At 40.4% G+C, this 20,317-nt stretch overlaps 1 protein-coding gene across 1 annotated transcript in view; it reads left to right on the top strand.

Moving 5' to 3' along the window:
- The first annotated feature begins 6,088 nt into the window (after window positions 1-6,088).
- The window catches only part of GLG1 (golgi glycoprotein 1), a 148,168-nt gene continuing 133,939 nt past the window's right edge, over window positions 6,089-20,317 (top strand). Inside the window, exon 1 of the mRNA XM_072818377.1 lies at window positions 6,089-6,571. Within this exon, the coding sequence (XP_072674478.1) occupies window positions 6,116-6,571 (456 nt within the window). The 5' untranslated portion in view covers window positions 6,089-6,115. The remainder of the gene's footprint in view (window positions 6,572-20,317) is intronic.

Genomic DNA, 20,317 nt, shown 5'->3' with positions numbered 1-20,317 from the left:
TTTTTTTTGGTAAGATTTTTTTTTTTTTTTTTTAAAGTAGTTTTCAGGATCTCATGACCCTGAGATCAAGAGTCACATGCTCTACCAACTAAGCCAGCCAGGTGTCCACTGACTTTTTTGTTCTTTTTGGCTTTAATTATTCAGCTCAGTTTTGTTTGTTTTTAGCATGCCTTGTAATTTTTGATTCAATGCTGGATCATGCAGATTAAAAATTATGGAGACTTTCGATGACATTATCTGTTTCCAGAAAGATAATGTTTTCTTCTTGTAGACAAAGTCCTGGTGGGTCACTGACCCATTGAGGTATGTTTTAGGCTTTATTAGGGTTAGACTATTGTAGTTTTTGCCTTTTATTCTAGGGCAGTATCTCCTCAGGTGGTGTCCTTTCTCCTGGGGTGTGACTTTTGTTCCCAGGGAGTAACCCTTCTGAGGCCTCAGCTTAGAGCCTGGGGTGTTTACCAAGGACTATATGCCTCAGCAGGGTTTAAATTCTAACTTCTATTTCCCGGAGCACACAAGAGGCTGCGGAAAACTCTCGATTTATTGCTCTCTCAGCTATTATTTTCTTCTGGGTTTGCAGAGTCTATCCCTATGCTTGCACAGCTTAAGAGTCAGCCAGAAAAAAAAAAAAAAAAAAAAAAAAAGAGTCAGCCAGAGACTTGAGAGAAATTTATTCACAGATTTTTGGCTCTTTCTCTGTGGTTTTCTTCTCTCCAGTCCCAGCCATTTCGGGGGGCTCTCCACTCCTACCTGTGTGTTTTCGGCCCGATGAGATTGGTACTTTCTGCACGGGCTCAATTCTTTTGCACTACAATTTAGATAGTCCAACTCAGAAAACATCTGGGCTGTGTAATTCCCTTTTCTCAAAGAGTGCAACCCTTCATTTCCTGATTGCATTGGTTACTTTCTAACTCCTTTCAAAGATATTTTATATATTTTGTTAGCTTTTATGTTTTTCTTTCAATGGAAATACAAACTCTCTGTTTAGTGTCAGAATTCTCCTTCAGGGGACACCTGGGTGGCTCAGGGGTTGAGCGTCTGCCTTTGGCTCAGGGCGTGATCCTGGAGACCCGGGATCGGGTCCCGCATGGGGCTCCCTGCATGGAACCTGCTTCTCTTTCTGCCTGTGTCTCTGCCTCTCTCTCTCTGTATCTCTCATGAATAAATAAATAAATATATCTTAAAAAAAATTCTCCTTCAGTTACATGGATATATATGGCCTAAAGGGCCCTCTCTCTATGATCTGCTCCCTGGCCAGTTCCTGATTCTTTCTCCTTCCTTTTTTTCATTTTAATTCAATAATTTAGGCCTTTATTTTGTTGTTGTTGTTGTTTAAAATTGCATTTATTGGGATGCCTGAGTGGCTCAGCGGTTGAGCATCTGCCTTTGGCTCAGGGCGTGATCCTGGAGTCCTGGGATCGAGTCCCACATCAGGCTCCCTGCGTGGAGCCTGCTTCTCCCTCTGCCTATGTCTCTGCCTCTCTCTCCATGTCTTTCATGAATAAATAAAACCTTTAAAAAATAAAATTGCATTTATTTATTGAGAGAGAGAGCGCAGATAAGAGGGGTGGAGGAAGAGGGAGAAGCAGACTCCCGCTGAGCAGGGAGCCTGATGCAGACTCAATCAATCTCAGGGTCCAGGGATCTTGACCTGAGCTGAAGGCAGACGCTTAACCCACTGAGCCACTCAGGGGCCCGATAGACCTTTATTTTGAGATTTTATTTATTTATTCACAAGAGACACAGAGAGGCAGAGACAGAAGCAGGCTCCAAGCAGGGAGCCCGATGTGGGACTCGATCCCGGGACTCCAGGATCACACCCTGGGCTGAAGGCAGGTGCTCAACTGCTGAGCCACCCAGGCATCCCTAGACCTTTATTTTGAATGCTTATTCCCACATTAGGGTCTTGAATTTGTTAATCTCTGCTTTTGCAACCTTTTGGCTCTGGTCTAAATGTTTGTGTCTGCCCCTAAATGTACATGTTGAAATCCTAAGAGCCAATATGACTGTATTGGGAGACAGAACCTTTTGGAGGTGCTTAGATCATGAGAGGAGAACCCTCATAAATGGGATTAGGGTTTTTATCCCAGAGCTCCCTAGCCCCTTCCACTATGTGAGAAAACAGCGAGAAGTCAGCAATCTGCAATCAAGAAGAGGCTTCACCAGAACCTGGCCATGCTAGCACTCTGATCTTGGATTTCCAACCACCAGAACTGTGAGAAACAAATGTCTGTTGTTTATAAGCCACACAGTCTGTGGTATTTTGTTATAGCAACCTGAGCAGGCTAAGACAACTTCAGATCCAGATTTTTTACATGGCTGGCATCTTTATGGTGATTAGCTCTTAGTTCAATTATCACTCAGAAAGTTTTTCCCCAGCTGCCTTTATTTTTTTTTTAATTTTTAAAAAAAATTTATTTATGATAGTCACAGAGAGAGAGAGAGGCAGAGACACAGGCAGAGGGAGAAGCAGGCTCCATGCACCGGGAGCCCAATGTGGGATTCGATCCCGGGTCTCCGGGATCGCGCCCTGGGCCAAAGGCAGGCGCTAAACTGCTGTGCCACCCAGGGATCCCCCCAGCTGCCTTTATATAAAAGCCTCTCCCTACCTCCATCACCCCATATATCTTATATTTTCTTCATAGCACTTAAATGGTCTGAAATGATCTTGTTCTTTGTTTACTGTCTTATTGTTTATCTCTCATATAAGTTAATTTTTAAAAAATATTTTATTTATTTATTCATGAGAGTCACAGAGAGGCAGAGAGAGAAGCAGACTCCCTCCTGGGAGCCCTATGTGGGACTCGATCCTAGGCCCCTGGGATCATGCCCTGGGCCAAAGGCAGATGCTCAACCACTGAGTGACCCAGGTGCCCCTCATATAAGTTGATTTTTGAGCAATGCCTATCATAAAAAAAGAAAGATAAATAGACATCTATTGAGTGAATCAAGGAAGTCAGGATCAAGAAACAAAAGGTACAGGGATGCCTGGGTGGTTCAGCGGTTAAGTGTCTGCCTTTTGATTAGGTCATGATCCTGCATTCCCAGGATCCAGTCCCACATCAGGCTCCCTGCAGAGAGCCTGCTTCTCCCTCTGCCTGTCTCTGCCTCTCTCTCTCTCTCTGTGTCTCTCATGAATAAATAAAATCTTTAAAAAAAAAAAAGGTACAATAAAGGGTGAAATGAGTTCATAGTTTGGGATAGTCTTTTTTTTTTTTTTTATTTTAAGATTTTATTTGAGAGTGTGAGCAGGGGGAGAAGCAGAGGGTGAGGGAGAAGGACAAGCAAACCCTGCATTGAGTGCAGAGCCTGACCTGGGACTTAATCCTAGGACCCAGAGATCATGACCTGAGCTGAAACCAAGAGTTGGTCACTTAATCAACTGGGCCACTCAGGCAGCCTAGAGATAGTCTATCTTATATTGAAAAGTCATTGTGGCTGGGAGACCAAGTTAGGTCAGCCCTCTTCCCACTGGCTTAGGGGTTTGTATCTTAAATAAAGTCTAGACTTGCCTGACACAGACTGAACTGGCAAGGTTCCCAGATTTCTCTGGGTTTTCTTGCTTCTTGGTCATTGTGATTTTAAGATAGGCACATATACTCCTCCTTATCTCCAGAGGCAATCTGTGGCTGGGTTTAGGGTTTCCTCAGAGCAGGCTGAGAGATAGGCAACTGCTGGCTTCTCTTAACAGATTGCCAAATTCTAGCCTTAAACTAGTTTATTTAAAAATTGTTTTAAACATTTTATTTATTTAATCTCTACATGCAATGTGGGCCTTGAACTCATGACCCTGAGATCAAGAGTTGCAACCTCTTCCAACTGAAACAGCCAGGCCCTTCTAGCTTTAAACTACTTTGTTTTTTGTAAAGATTTTATTTATTTATCTTAGACAGAGTGCAAGAGAGCAGAGGAGGAGCAGAGAGGGAGGGAGATAATCTCCAGCAGGCTTGCACTGAGTGCAGAGCCTGATCCCAGGACCCTGAGATCATGACCTGAGCCGAAACCAAGTCAGTGGCTCAACTGACTGAGCCACCCAGAAGCTCCCTTAAACTAGTTTAAAATAATCTCCCATTTGTTGTCTAATCACATGCAGACCCACTATTGAAAATTAATGGCCCCTGGTGACTTTTCAACAACTTCTGGTAATGTCTCTAGCCTGCTGACTGACAGTTTACCTAACCCATTTATCTGTTAACGAACATGTATGTTTATCTGGTATACTCTGTGCTGCCTTAGTCAATGCTAAAGTTTGGCAGCAGCCTCAGGACCATTTTATGGCAGTAGCAGGAAGGAGTGTTGGCAGAGATGCCAATGTACCCTCATTCCCAGAGATAGAGGCCTGCTGTCACTTATAGTGGGCAGTTTGTACCCCTAGAATATTCTCAGTCATCCTTTATGGGGTGTTCGAGTCCCCACCTGACTTTTTTTTTTTTTTTTTTAGATTTCTTTATTTTATTTAAAGATTGTGTTTATTTATTCATGAGAGACACAGAGAGGCAGGGACATAGGCAGAGGAGAAGCAGGCTCCTTGCAGGGAGCCTGACGCGGGACTTGATCCCAGGTCTCCAGGATCATGCCCTGGGCTGAAGGCAGACGCTTAACCGCTGAGCCACCCAGGCATCCCTGATTTCTTTATTTTAGAGAGTGAGCGTGAGACAGTATGCAAGTGGTGGGAGGGGCAGAGGGAGAGAATCTTCAAGCAGACTCCTGACTGAGCTTGAGTGCAACATGGGGCTTGATCTCATAACCCACAAGATCATGACCTGAGATGAAATCAAAAGTCCCATGCTTAACTGACTGAGCCACCCAGGTGCCCCACCCCCTTGACCTGACTTCTTAGACTCTAGTTATGTCTGATCTTATCTTTACTACCCATTTGCAGGTCAGGACAGAAGAAGTTGCATTTCTGAACACAGATCACCAGTTGGAGATTATATACTCCTCGCTGTCCTTATTCTTCAACATGCGGTATTGGGAGAATCTGCTCAAAAGTGCACAAGGGCAGTGGGAAGCCACACAGATCCTAGTCCCAGGCTGGCAGAGTTCATTCTGGGTAGGTCATTTAACCCTGCTGTGCAGAATTTGTTACCATCACTGTGCCATTCCTCAGTTGAATTAGAATCCAACCGAGGCCTGATACAAGGTTCAAATGATGCAATGGATATGAAGACCTTTGAGAAGGTATCACTTCTCCTAGGGAGAGAGAGGGGACACAGATGTGAAGTGAAACAACCAATCCCTGCCTAACATGCTGAAGACGCTGCATGCAGGTCACCAAAAACAGCTCCCCAAGGTACAGACTTAACCTGAGACCACAAAGACCAGTTCTCTTATTTTCTTCTCCTCTTTTAAACACGAGGTTAAGTTCTGGCCTACAATCAGGACTCCCACACAAAAGGCTTCCCAGTTTATAAATAATATAGGCTATAACTTTTGGAGTTCTCTATTGTGGGCTAGGCACTTTGCTCATTATTTTTTCTAATCTTCACAATTTAGAGTTCCTCCACTTTTTCACGGGACGAGAAGGGAGAGGTCCAGAAAGTTAAAGGACTTGCCTAGTCTGCAGGGCAGCAAGAATTATAACTGGGTCTTTTCTTATTCCGGAACCTAACCATCATTCAGTGCTGCCTTCCTCCCTGGGTAAGAAAGATTTTGAGGCAGGTGCAGAGCAGCAGGGAGAGATGCAAGAAGAGGATCTTAGATTTCGGAATACACCTGATCGTGTAGAGTTCATCTCTACACACAAAGTTTTTTGGTTTTGCCCTCCCCCCGCCCCATCACTGAACAGACGACATCCTCTCCCAGCCATCTTGGTTGTGGCAATCCCAATTCCTCTTCTTTTTTTTTTCTGTGACGACAACCGAGGGATGAGGCAAAGCAGCCCAGCCCCGGCTTTCTAAGGAGCTCCAGCAATCGCCCCCGGGCAAAGAGCCTCCGGGGCCCAGGGCGTGGGCCGTTTCCAGCACAGCCTGCTCCAGGGCTTTGCTCCGGGCTCCAGGGTCTGCGCGGGTCGGGGAGGGACTCAAGCTGGCCCCGCCGGGCCCCGCCCTCGGCCCCGCCCCCTCATTTAAATACGCGGCGCCGGCGGGTGCGTCGAGCTCGCCGCGGACCCAAGATGGCGGCGTGTGGACGTGTACGGAGGATGTTCCGCTTGTCGGCGGCGCTGCAGCTGCTGCTGCTCGCGGCGGCCGGGGCCCAGAAACTCACGGGCCAGGGCGGCCACGGCCAGGGCCAGGGCCCGGGGGCCAACTTTCCGTCCTTTGTAGGGCAGCCTGGAGGCGGCGGGCCGGCCGGTCAGCCCCTGCTCCAGCTTCCTCAGTCATCTCAGCTCCAGCACCAGCAGCAGCAGCAGCAACAGCAGCAGCAGCAGCAACCGCCTCAGCCGCCGCAGCCGCCTTTCCCGGCGGGTGGGCCTCCGGCCCGGCGGGGCGGAGCGGGGCCCGGCGGGGCCGGCGGGGGCTGGAAGCTGGCGGAGGAAGAGTCCTGCAGGGAGGACGTGACCCGTGTGTGTCCTAAGCACACCTGGAGCAACAACCTGGCGGTGCTCGAGTGCCTGCAGGACGTGAGGGAGGTGAGGAGGCGGGCCGGGGCCGGGAGGGCCAGGCCTGGTGCGGGCCCGAGGGTGTTGCCGGCCTTGGGAGCCGCTGACGCGGGCCCGCTGCTTCTCTGTCTCCCTCTGTGCGGCGCCCGCCCCTGCCCTGCGTCCCTAACCAGCTCCCCCGCGCCTTCCGAGACGACCCCACCGCCACTGCCACCCCTCGTTCGCTCGCTGGTGCGGGGTCTGAGACTTAGACCCTGGCTCCTGGCCGCCGCCTGCGAAGGCCCAGAGCGTGTTTATGTTTGCTCCGGTCTTTTGTGTGATGCTCTAAGCACAGTGGCTCCTCGCCGAAGACCTGCTTAGAATTTGGCTATTTGTTCGACTTGGACAGTTGGCAGCAGCGCTTTTAAATATGAAAAAAAAAATGGTTGGCGTACTTAAGCTGTTAAGAAATGATCTGTTTATTGGCAGTAGGTAACGTTTGTTTAGGTAACTCGGGTTCTGTTCTGACGTGTATTGTAGTCAATACCGAATTTACTGTCTTTACCCCATTCCTTTGTAATTCGCGAATTCTTAGTATCCATAGGGTGTTGAAACTAAGGTGTGTCTTTTTTTTTTTTTTTCTTTTCTTCCCCTTAATTTCGTTTGGTCAGTTTGTAGTGAATCTCAAGTTTAAGCTATTACTCCGAATAATTTATAGAGTCCCACAGCTTGAAAAGTTGGGACACTAGTCGAAGCGGTAATACCTATGCAGTATTTGTGATTGGATTGTGGGATCTTGCCTTTCTGATGTCTGAATATGATTTTAGTATACCTTTTACTGAAATCTAGATTTGATGTTCTTTATGTGATTCAGCTAAGTGACGTGTCTTCTTTAGGTTTAATGCTGCAGGCATATTTGACAATTCTGAAAGTTTGGGAGCAAATCTGGTAGGGTTGTAGGGGTTTTCTTTTCTTTTCTTTTCTTTTCTTTTCTTTTCTTTCCTTTTCTTTTCTCTTTTCTTTTCTTTTCTTTTCTTTTCTTTTCTTTTCTTTTCTTTTCTTTTCTTTTCTGGATTTTAGGTGTATAGAATTAGACCTAAAGGTTGACAAGTAGAATGAAACTGCTGCTTGATACAGTTTTGTTTGGGAAATTGTATCATCAGTTGTCTAAGGTGTTCATGATCATGGGAAGGCCACTGATTCGTAGAAAATTGCTAGTCTTGGCAGTACTCCCCCCTCCCCCCCAGCACTGTGATACCTGCTCTAGTATTCCATACAGAGCAATTCACAAGAGGAAAAATAAAACATAATCAAAATACAAAGAGAAAGGAAATTTTCTGAGCCAACAGAAATGTGAGGCCACAGATGACTTCTCATCTACAACTTGAAGACTAGAAAGATAATCCATTATTAGTCTTTATTCAGCTATTTCTCTAGTAGATGCAGCTAAGATTCTTAACTGTTGGGCTTTTTGAAATTTACTGTTTGGTCTTTCTAGGATATGTTATAGATGTTGTTCCCTCAAAGTAAGACCCTAATATTGGTGACCAAAAACCTTGTTAGTGGTTTGTGGCAGAAATAGGATGTTATTATTAGGGAAAGTGGCAAAAAGTGGCCAGTTCATAGAGTACATGACTCTTTCTTTGTATGCATTTGGGACATTTGGAAACCTCCACTTACAGGAGCAGGCTTCCTTTGTCATGCAGTAGAAATGTGTAGCAGCGTATGTAATCCATAAATAACAGATTTGACCACTTTTGGAGTCTGTTTAATTTTGTGGGTACTATCTTACATTACTTAGTGCAAAGAACCTGGCTTGAAAATGGAGTCCCTGCTCCACAATGGACTGTAACATTCTTAGCAAAGATATTTTTTCAGTAACTACATTTTTCCTCCTTTATGGAGATGAAGGATAAACTCTCAGGATAGTTACTAGGCCCTATATTTCCTTTGTAACTTCCCAGAGTACCTAATTAATTGCTGAGACTCAGTAAATATTGACAACAGATTGAAGATGAATAAACTAATGAAGTCAGTTTTATGCTCCAGAGGAAGAAAAAGTGTCAAGTAAATTGGAAGTGGGGGTATTTTGGGGAGCAAGGTTTCCAAATTTACAATTTAATTAATTTTCCTCTAATTCTATATACATGAAAGTTGAAAAAGTACCACAAACAACTGTGTATATCCTTCAGCAGGTGGAACTATTTATTTATTTATTTATTTATTTATTTATTTATTTATTTTTTTTATTTTTTTATTTAAAAAAATTTTTTTTTAAGTAGGCTCCATACCCAACGTGGGGCTCTAGCTCACAGCTCTGAGATCAAGAGTTGCATCCTTTAGGGATTGAGCCTGCCAGGCTTCTGAAGGTGGAGCTATTTTTAAACTACTCTTCTTTTCTTTAAAGAAGGCAACTGCCTGGGTGGCTCAGTTGGTTAAGCATCTGCCTTCTGCTCAGGTCATGATCCCAGGGTGCTGGGATAGAACCCCATGTCAGACTCCCTGCTCATTGCTGAGCTGGGAACCAGCTTCTCCCTCTCCCTGTGCTGCTTCTGTGCTTTATCTGTTAGATTAATAAAATCTTTAAAAAAAAAAAAAAAGAGGGCAAAAGGACATTTTAATCCACTTAGTTTGAGAATTAGTTAAATCTGATCTGTGTGTTTGAAAGAACATACCTTAATTAAAGAAACTGCCTTCAAATGTGCCATTTGAAGTGAAGTTATGGAACATATTTTGTATTTGCTTTTTGGTTAGTAGTACTATTTGATAGGGAAGTTGATATAACGTGGTTCTTTACCCTTTTGAGTTTTCTTTTGTTGTTTGTTCCCTTTTTCATCCTTTTGGATACACATTTGGAGAAGACTGCTCTCTGTATACGCAAAAAAAAAAAATAATGAAAAGGCAAAGTATGTGAGTATTTAAATGGTAGTATAGTAAACATTTTTTATTTTGAAACAACATGAGGATATAGTATGTTAGGTTAAGTCTTAAGCTCAAATGTTTTAAGGTTCTCTCTACTGTAGTTTCCAAAGTTATGTAGTAATTTACTTACAAACTTTATTTGAAGATGTTTATTGTTGTCTTGAATAATTTCAGCTGATATTTTCACGTTCTCTAATGCATCATATGCTAACAAATTAAAAATCTATGTGTAAACTACAGTATATATGGACTATAGTTCACAGCTTTTCTCCTCAGTCACTTTGGCTGCTATTTTGAAGGTTATGTGTTATTGAGAGATTTTTTTTTTTAAACCTCTTCAGATGAGTCATGCTAGTTATTTATTTATTTATTTGTTTGTTTGTTTATTTATTTATTTATTTATTTATTTATTGTCATGCTTTTTAAAAGGTCAAGTATACCCAGTGGGTCCACTGTTAAATAGTAGATGAAATAGCAGTAATGATGGGAATAGTCCTGGTTATACGTGCATTTATACGTTATGTGTGTTAGGTATACATACATGTATATACATATAGAACTAGTTGTAGTGCTAGTCATGAAAAATATGACAAGAATGTATAAAGGTGAAAAAGGAAAAAATAAAAAAAAAAAAAAAGAAAAAGGAAAAAATACCCTGGGCTCTTTTACTAGGTGGAGGAATAATAAACCAAAGAAAGATAAGATACTACTGTGTAGTTACTATTTAATAAAGAGATAAGACACGCTTTGTGTTGAAAGTAATTTTAAAATACTTTATTTTTGGCTGAAATGACTGGTATTATCTTGTGTTTAGAAGTTTCAGATGGAGACATTGGTTTCTTGGGAGAAGTTTATTCATGATACACAGAGTTTTTCTTAGTTTTTTTGTTTTGGTCTGTTTTTGTTAGGTTTTATAACAAAAAAAACTTTCTAAAATTGAAAATTTCAAGCTGCATAGAAGTAGAAACTATGGGGATCCCTGGGTGGCGCAGCGGTTTGGCGCCTGCCTTTGGCCCAGGGCGCGATCCTGGAGACCCGGGATCGAATCCCACATCGGGCTCCCGGTGCATGGAGCCTGCTTCTCCCTCTGCCTGTGTCTCTGCCTCTCTCTCTCTCTGTGACTATCATAAATAAATAAAAATTAAAAAAAAAAAAAGAAGTAGAAACTATGGTGATTCTCCATATATGCATCAGCCAGCTTCAGCTGTCTGCATTTTTTGTTCGTTTGGCACAAGAGTTGAGAGACTGGCATATTTTTATTTATTTATTTTTAACGATTTTATTCATTTATTCGTGAGAGACAGAGAGAGAGAGAGAGCGAGAGAGAGAGAGGCAGAGACACAGGCTCCATGCAGGGAGCCCGACATGGGACTTGATCCTGGGTCTCCAGGATCAGGCCCTGGGCTGAAGGTGGCGCTAAACCACTGAGCCACCTGGGCTGCCCCAAGATTTTTATTTTTATTTTTTAATTTTTTAAAAAGATTTATTTGTTTATTTTTGATAGAGAGAGAGAGAGAGAGAGAGGCAGAGGCACAGGAGGAGGGAGAAGCAGGCTCCATGCCAGGAGCCTGACGCGGGACTCAATCCCGGGACTCCAGGATCGTGCTCCGGGCCAAAGGCAGGTGCTAAACCGCTGAGCCACCCAGGGATCCCCAAGATTTTTATTTTTAAGTAATCTCTACACCCAACATGGGGCTTGAACTTACAACCCCAAGATCATGAGTCTTAACGCAACTGAGCCAGACATGTGCTTCTACTCTATTCTTAACCTTTCATTTGACTGTATCCTAAGATGAGGTTCTGCCTGCACTATCTATATTATCTCATTTAATATTCTTGATAGTCCTATGAGGTGAATATCTTTGTTGAGAAACAGACTCAGAGAGATGAAGTAATTTGTCTGATTTTATGTCCTAAGTGGTAGACCTGGTATTCAGCAAGTTCTTTGACTTCAAAGACCATACACTTTGCAGCCCACCATGAATGGTTGCAGCTAGGGAAACTGGAATGAGACTGTTGAGAACCCCTGGCTAGCCCTTCTAGCTAGGGGTTCAGAAATGGACACAAAATGAGAAGAGTTACCTGGAATTAGAATCCTCTTTTGTTCACTACCCAGAACAATTGGGCAGCAGCAGCTCCTATACACTGGAATACTGTAGATTTCTCAGGAAGATAGACCAGCATTATTAGACAAAGCAAATTGAACTTCTAGCTTGAACCCATCATGAGCAAAATTTCTGTTTAATGAAAATATTTTTCAAATCCCATCTTACCTGAAGCAGGATTTGTATTAGTATAATGGAAGAATTCAAATACATTTCCCTACTGTTTGTATTGAGTCCATGCAATAGCACAAAGAGTGAACTAGGACTAGAGTTGGTACTGCCATTAGCTAACCATATGACTCTGGGCAAGTCTTTTTACCACTCTGAGTTTTGGTTTCCTCTGTATTAAATGAGAGGTTTGTGTAATAGTATAATTTCGAAGATCCCTGTTATTTCTTTTTTTAAAGATTTATCAGAATGAGAATGAGCGAGAGGGAGGAGCAAAGGAAGAGAGAGTCTTAAACCGACTTTGTGCGGAGCACAGAGCCGAACATGGGGCTCGATCTTAAAACCCTGAGATCACAACCTGAGCTGAAACCAAGAGTTGGACGCTTAACTGACTGTACCACCCATGCGCCCAGTAAGATCCTTGTTGTTTAACCTGTACAAGTTTCCTATATTCCCTGTACATAGTTTTTAGGATTTATAGGTGTATCATCTCCTGATACCTTATTTGTGGGAGGAAATAGTGATATGAATAATGCAAATGGCAATTAATCCAAACATTGTTTGGCTTTAGGATATGTTATGATTGTTTTGTTTGAGCCGATGTGGAATTTCCTTCAGTGGTTGGAAGCAATCTTACCACAAAAATCAAGGCATTATTGATCTCTTATTATGAAAGAACACTAGTGCTTTAAGAGAGCAGCACTGTTTACAGTTGGTTTGATAAATGAGATTGTGATCAAGAAACATTTATATAAGAGTGTTAATCCCTTGGTGTCATACAGACAGTAGATTGTTAAGGGCAATGAAAAGAGCGCAAAATGAGGATTTAGACTTGAGGGGAATCCAGCTCTGCTACTCTTAGCTTAAAAGTTTTTCTCCCTTGAGTTGTGACTGTTTACTTTAACCATGTCGTAAGTGAAAATATACATGAATTCTTGAGTTTGATATGCTTGTTATATTTTTCTAATATCCATTAAAATAATATGGTCATTAAGGTATACAATACTAACACTATCTGAAATTATCTTTCTTACCTTCTATGGTACATGCTTTAGAAAATACCAAAGCTGGATTATTGTTCTTTCTCTCTCTTTTTTTTTTAAAGATCTTATTTATGTATTCATGAGAGACACACAGAGAGAGGCATAGACCTAGGCTGAGGGAAAAGCAGGCCTTCCTGAGGGGAAGCCTGATGTGGGAATCGATTCCAGGACTCTGGGATCGTGACCTGAGCCAAAGGCAGATGCTTAGCCATTGAGCCACCCAGGTATGGATTATCTCTTAAGAGCCTTCTAGCTCTGATACTTTGTGATTCTTTGATCTTTAAGAATACAATTATGTGCAAGAGAATTACAAATTAAAAGCACAGGTGAAAAGGGGAGATACTTTAGGAGATGTAGGGGGTTGTACTGACTAAAATAAAGTTTGAGAAATTTTTCAGAGTCCAGATTGTAAAGGGTCTTACAAGTACCACAAGCTCATTCTCCAAGTAAAGCCCAGAAACAGGATGTGTTTTTATCCCAACCTGAGATAAAAATATTCCTGTAGATAATTGAGAGTTACCTATAAAGTACCTCTGTCATTGATGAGAAATACTTTTCTGAGAAGTCTCTTAATAGAGTGCTTAATAGTGTATAGTTGCTTAATTATTCATTGTTCTTTGGAAGAAAATAAAATACTTGAACAGTCCAAAAGCTGAAATGGTACATTCCTCTTCTGTACATTTCTCCTAATGTGTTCAAAACCAATTTAGTCAGCAACAATCCAAAAGAAAAAATCTTTATGCATTTATATGAGATAGTTATATATTTGAAAAATAAGCAATTAAAATGGCTTATAGGATATTATGCAAATTAATTTTTCTTCCTTCAGCTAGCATTTACTGAATACCTACTCTGTGCAAGACTGTGCTTAGTGTTAGAGGATATAAATACATGATAATAGTTAGCATTTATAGAAGACTTTTCTCTGTGCCCTGTGCTAAGGAACCATATGCTTTCTAGGCATTCTATCTCATTTAATCCTATAAGAGATGTATAATGATAATTATTATTATTTAATGAGGAGACTGCTTCAGAGCCAGTAAGTGGTAGAATTAAGATTTGAAAGCAAGTCTGTCCAACTACAAAATAGCTCATTCCTTTTCCTTCTATCTCTGTGGTAGTCCAGTGTCGTAGCTGTTGAGCATTTGAAGCATGAGTAGTCTGAATTGGGATGTGCTGAAAGTATAAAAGGCACACTTGATTTTCAAGACTCTGTACAGGGATGCCTAGGTGGCTCAGCAGTTGAGTGTCTGCTTTCAGATTAGGGTGTCATCCCGGGATATGGGATCCGTGATGGAGTTCCATATCGGGCTCCTTGGAGGGAGCCTGCTTCTCCCTCTGCCTATGTCTCTGCCTCTCTCTCTGTGTCTTTCATGAATAAGTAAATAAAATCCTAAAAAAATAAAATAAAATAAAGGCTTAGTACAAAAAAACAAATGTAAGAAATCTTACTAATTTTTTATATTGATTAAATGTTTAAATGGCAGTATTTTGGATATATTGGGTTAAATACATTATTATTATTATTTTTTTAATTTTTATTTATTTATGATAGTCAGAGAGAGAGAGGCAGAGACATAGGCAGAGGGAGAAGCAGGCTCCATGCACCGGGAGCCCGACGTGGGATTCGATCCCGGGTCTCCAGGATCACGCCCTGGGCCAAAGGTAGGCGCTAAACCGCTGCGCCACCCAGGGATCCCTAAATACATTATTAATTAAAAAATATTTTATTTATTTATTTGACAGAGAGCACAAGCGTTATTTATTTATTTATTTATTTATTTATTTATTTATTTGACAGAGTGGCAGGCAGAGGGAGAGGGAGAAGCAGATTCCCTGCTGAGCAAGGAATCTGATGCAGGGCTTGATCCCAGGACCCTGGGATCATGACCCGAGCTGAAGACGATGCTTAACCAACTGAACCACCCAGGCACCCCTTAAATACATTATTAAAGTCAATTTTACTATTTATTTATTTATTTATTTATTTATTTATTTATTTATTTATTCATTCATGAGAAACACAGAGAGAGAGAGAGAGAGAGAGAGAGGCAGAGACACAGGCAGAGGGAGAAGCAGGCTCCATGCAGGGAGCCCAAAGTGGGACTTGATTCCGGGTCTCCAGTATCACACCCTGGGCTGAAGGCAGGCGCTAAACCACTGAACCACCCGGGCTGCCCTTATTATTTTTTTATATGACTACTAGAAAATATAAATAATGGATGTGGTTTCCATTTGTTTTCTAGTGGACAGCCCTGATCTGGAAGAAATAAATTAAAATTATTAATATAAGTTATAAAATAGTAAGTACCATAGAAGGATACATTAAATGCTGTGGGCATATGCTAGAGGAAATGGTTAGGATCAGAAAAAAACCTCTTAAAAAAAAAAAGAAAAAAAAGAAAAAACCTCTTCAGAACTATTCATCCTTGTTCATGTCATGAAATTCTTTTTTTTTTTTTTTTAAAGATTTTATTTTTAAGTAATCTCTGCACCCAATGTGGGTCTCAAACCTACCCTCTGAGGTCAAGATTGCATGCTCTACTGACTGAGTCAGCCAGGTACCCCCCATATCATGAAATTCTTAATTTAGCTGCCTTAAAATGCTTCCTAATCTGGCATCTTCCTCATGCTTAATTTATGAGTTGTAAGGGGTTCTCCTTCAACTTGAGAAGAGCAATACTCATAAAACTGGATGTCAGTAAGTGGTTCATCTTTATTTGGTTGAGTTATATAAATTTGAAACTTACGAAGGAATCTCTCAAGTGGTGGCCCTCAGAACTGTGCCAGTGCTAACTCTTGTATCTGCATTAAAATAGAGTGTGGAGGAACAAGAAGTGTGGACTGGAATCTAAAAACAATGAATTAAGAGAACCAGACATCTGTTTTCATTCAGTTTTAATAATCTTACTGAAATTAGAAAATTATGTTAGATTTAGATTGAATGCATAGTATTTATAGTAGCTTCTTCTAATGAAGAGTTAAATAACATGTATAACTCTTTGTAGGGGGAGGAATCATAGTGAAAATGGGTGCAAACTTAAATTCTTAGATCTGTACACTTGTGAAATAGAACAGACTCTTAAATTGTTTTTGTGTTCCTTAAAAATAACAAATGTGATATATTTTTAGAATCGTGAGATAAACAGTGAATTGAAATGATTTGGAAGAAAAATTAACCAGGAGAATGTGCATATATAAGTCAATTCACATGCAAAGTAATAACAACAAAGAAGGAAAGAAAAAAATAACCTTTAAAGAAAGATACAGAGGTATTTAGGAATGATTTCATTTGTAACTTAAGTTGAAACTAGAAGGAGCCTGTAAGTCACTTAACAGATTTCCCAAAAGTCGTCCTGCACTGTCCAAATCAGCTATGTAATGTGATAAACAATTGAACAGAAACTTCAAGGAGGGAGAAGAGGATGTAATGGAAGGTTTTAATCATGAACAAATCTGCCTTCTGTTAATTAGTACCATCTACTGAGCACACTTATTAAGAAATAAAAATCAGAATTACAGTCCTGGATTCAAATACCAGCTCACTTATCACTTGCTATTGCCTTGGACAAATTTATTTCTTCAACCTTTCTTATCTGTAAAACTGAGATATGAAACCTCCCACAAGGTTATGATGAGGATAAAAATTGTTTAAATATGTAGACCATGCATCACATTTCATTTGCCCATAAATGGTCTTTCCCCTCGCTTTCTCTTTGTTGTTGCAGATTAAGTCATTCAAGATAAGGTTTTGTGTTCACTGTGTTAAGAGAAATGTGAAGTGAATGTAATGTGCCACATACCTTTTATGTAATATAGTACTTCTTAGACTCCTTAATGAAAACTTTAGTTGAATTTACTTGAAGAGTAAGATCAAGATCATTTACAGTCTTTTTTTTTTTTTTAAGTTTTCTTTCAGGATTTTATTATTTTTTTAAGTAATCTTTACCAGTGTGGGGCTTGAACTCACGACCCTGAGATCAATAGTCGAACACTTTTCTGACTGAGCCAGCCAGTGCGTGCCCCAAGAACATTTATAGTCTTTACTGAGTATTTAAAAAGTGTGTACTTTGAGATTATGGAGTGCAGAGGAGTGAGTTCTCTGGGCACAGGAATTCAGTTCTGCCAAATGTTCCTTAATTCTCTTGGCCTAAATGATGCCTAAATTTGGAATATACTGCCTATCAGACAAAGGAAAGTCCCGTTCTTAAATAGAAGAGGAAAAGAATTAGTTCTTGTATTCTGAAGACAGCATTACTTAATGCAGACCCTCCCTCTGTAGAGCAGAATGACTAAGAACATAGCTTTTTATTAGCTGAGAAAAAGAAGGCATTGATTCTATTTGCCCTTTATAAAACCAGATAAATATTAAAAAATCACTGAAATTTTCCTGAAGATTGGTAACTTTTCAGAGGAAAAGTAATGTTATTTTGTAACATCACTTTTTGTAACATTGTAAAAGTAATGATATTGCTAAGGTTGAAACATTCTGTCCTGTAAACAATCTATATTAAAGTATAAATACATAAATTAGTCATACATTAAGGATAGTATAAAATATTTTCAGTATGCAAGCCTTCTTTCTGAGGTAAATAGGTAGCAGAGTTAGTTGTGGAATAGTTAAAATTCCACGGTCTCATTATTAAAACTGATTTGATTTATTAGGACCTCACTGTTTGCCATGCGCATAGATAGAGGTTTTTGGTGCATCTGGTTGTTGTTTTATCATTATAAGAAGTTTCAAGAATTTATACTATTGTATATTGATTTCCAACTTGAAAGTATATCTAAAATAGGAGAAATGAGAGCAGTGCAAACAATCAGACGACATTGATGTGGTTCCCTTCCACTTATAGACAAATTTACATTCTTTAGTGGGATGATCTCTGCTTCCTCCACCTCTACCTCCTGCTAACTCATACAGCATCCTGCTGTCCTGTGGCCCCTGCCTTCCCTGGCATGGTGTAGTAGTGTAGGCTTCCAGAGAACACCTCCTTACAGCTTGTGAGTTGACAGAGTTTTTATGTAAATAATATTTGTTGGTAAATATTTTATATTCAGTGATTTGTGAATTTTCTGCACCAGCATATTGTTCAGTATCTTTCCCTGTGCATAGCCCAGTGCCCCTCTCTCCTTCCAGTTCTTCTTTCAGCATTGTTTTCTGGCTACGTTGTTTTTATTAGATTGAAACATAAGAATTACCAATATTTGATCATCTTTGACTTTTAAAGGCAGCAGTTGCATGTGGTTTAACCTAATAGTTCAGATTTTTTTAAGGTTTTATTTGTTTATTTGAGAGAAAGAGACTTTGAGACAGAGCATGCACAAGGGGATGAGGCAGAGAGAGAGGGAGAAGCTGACTCTCTGCTGAGCAGGGAGCCAGACACAGGACTCGATCCTAGGACCCCCAGATAGTGACTTGAGCTGAAGGCAGACACTTAACCAACTGAGCCACTGGGTCACCCCAATGGTTCAAATTTTGAGTAAATAATATATGTGTTTGCAGCCATTCCATTGTTTACTTTTTTTGTATCATCTTGAAATCTATAGCTAAGAGTGGGGAGATAGGATGAGTTAGTCATTTTAGTGGAGAGCTTCACCTTGGGAGTCTTCCTGAAATTTTTTTCCCCTGAGCTTTTTACTTGCTTTATCTGCCCCCAGGACCAAAAAAAAAAAAAAAAAAAAAAAGAACTAGTCTAGTTTTCTTACACTTTTACTTATCATTTGTAAAATATTTACTGAACACTTACTGTATGGGTTAATTAATAAGCAAGGTTATTTGGCATAAAAAGGTGACCTGAGAGATTTGTTTCATATAAAATAACGTGTCCCCAGAAACTTTTCTTAACTCTTGCAGTAGCGGAAATATGGAACCAGGTTCAAATATCAGAAAGGACCTTACCCAAATATACTTGCTTTTTAAAAACTAAGTATTGGCCTAACAGTCTTCTCCCTAAATATTTAATTAATCTGAATCAAATAAGTTGCTATCCATATGTGATTTATAGAATCCTTTTTAAATGTCATTTCACTCTTGATAAAGTACATGGTAGATAGAATAGATATCAGCCTTATTTTACAGATTAAAAAAAAATGAATTAGATAGATTGCGATTTGCCCAAGTCTCATAAGTATTGAGAAGAAAAGCTTAGACTCCAACCCAAATCTTTTTAAATATAAAGCTTGTGTCTTTCTGTGTTATCACATTGCTTTTCTGATAACTTTTTTTTTTTTTTTTGCTTTTCCGATAACTTTTACATTTACATACATACTTTCATTTTGGTTTTTGTTAAAATTTTTTTAGATTTTTTTTTTTTTTTTTTAATTTGAGAGATAGCGAGTGAGAAGGCACAAGCAGTGGGGAAGGGCAGAGGGAGAGGTAGAATTGAGACGTTCTTTACCCTCTCCTCCCTACCAACCATTGTTTTCTTTCCCCACTCTGTTTCATTTTGGATAATTATTATTGCTGTGTCTTTAGGTTCATTGACTTCAGTGGTTTTCAGTTTGCTCTTAAAGGCATCTAGTATATTTTTTATTTTTGATATTTTAGAGAGTTATTTTTTTTTTAATTTTTATTTATTTATGATAGTCACAGAGAGAGAGAGAGAGGCAGAGACACAGGCAGAGGGAGAAGCAGGCTCCATGCACTGGGAGCTCGACGTGGGATTCGATCCAGGGTCTCCAGGATCGCGCCCTGGGCCAAAGGCAGGTGCCAAACCGCTGCGTCACCCAGGGATCCCTAGAGAGTTAGTTTTAAGTAATTTCTTAACCTAACATGGGGCTTGAATTCAAAACCCTGAGATCAGGAGTTATACATTGTACCAACTGAGCTAGCTAGGTGCTGCTTCCTTTATACTTTTTTTCCCCCCTCTTCTTCCTTTATAGTCTTGAGTATATTTATAGTGGCTGTTTTAAGGTCCTCATCTGCTCAATCCATTAGTTGTCATTTCTTGGTCTTTTTCTTCTGATTAATTTTTCTTTTTGTGGTCATATTACTATTTCTTTGCGTATGTGGTAATATATATTTTTTTAAGATTTATTTATCTTAGAGATAAAGTGCCTACTTGCAGGACCAGGGACAGGGAGAGAAACAGACTCCCTGCTGAGTGCAGAGCCACCAGTGAGCCTTGAGCTCACGACCCGAGATCATAACCCCAGCCAAACCAAGAGCCCAGTGCTCAACTGAGCCACCTAAGCACCCCTACATGTATAGCAATTTTTTTGTATAGTAATTTTTTATTGGATATTTGCTACTATGTGCATTTTACATCTTTGAGTGCTTAATTTTGTTGGATTCCTTTAAATAACGTTGGATTTTGTCCAGCATAGAGGTTATATGCAGATCATTTTGAGCCTTTTGAGGCTTGCTGTTAAGTTTTATTAGGGTAAGTCCAGAGCAGCCTGTGGTATGTGCCTAATTTTTTTTTTTAAGATTTTATTTATTTATTCATGAGAGAGAGAGAGAGAGAGAGAGAGAGGCAGAGACACAGGCAGAGGGAGAAGCAGGCTCCACACAGGGAGCCCGACGTGGGACTCGATCCCAGGACTCCAGGATCACA

This window comes from Canis lupus, chromosome 3, assembly GCF_048164855.1.
Source record: "Canis lupus baileyi chromosome 3, mCanLup2.hap1, whole genome shotgun sequence".
Classification (NCBI taxonomy): domain Eukaryota; kingdom Metazoa; phylum Chordata; class Mammalia; order Carnivora; family Canidae; genus Canis; species Canis lupus.
This window is presented reverse-complemented; position numbering and strand designations above follow the sequence as displayed.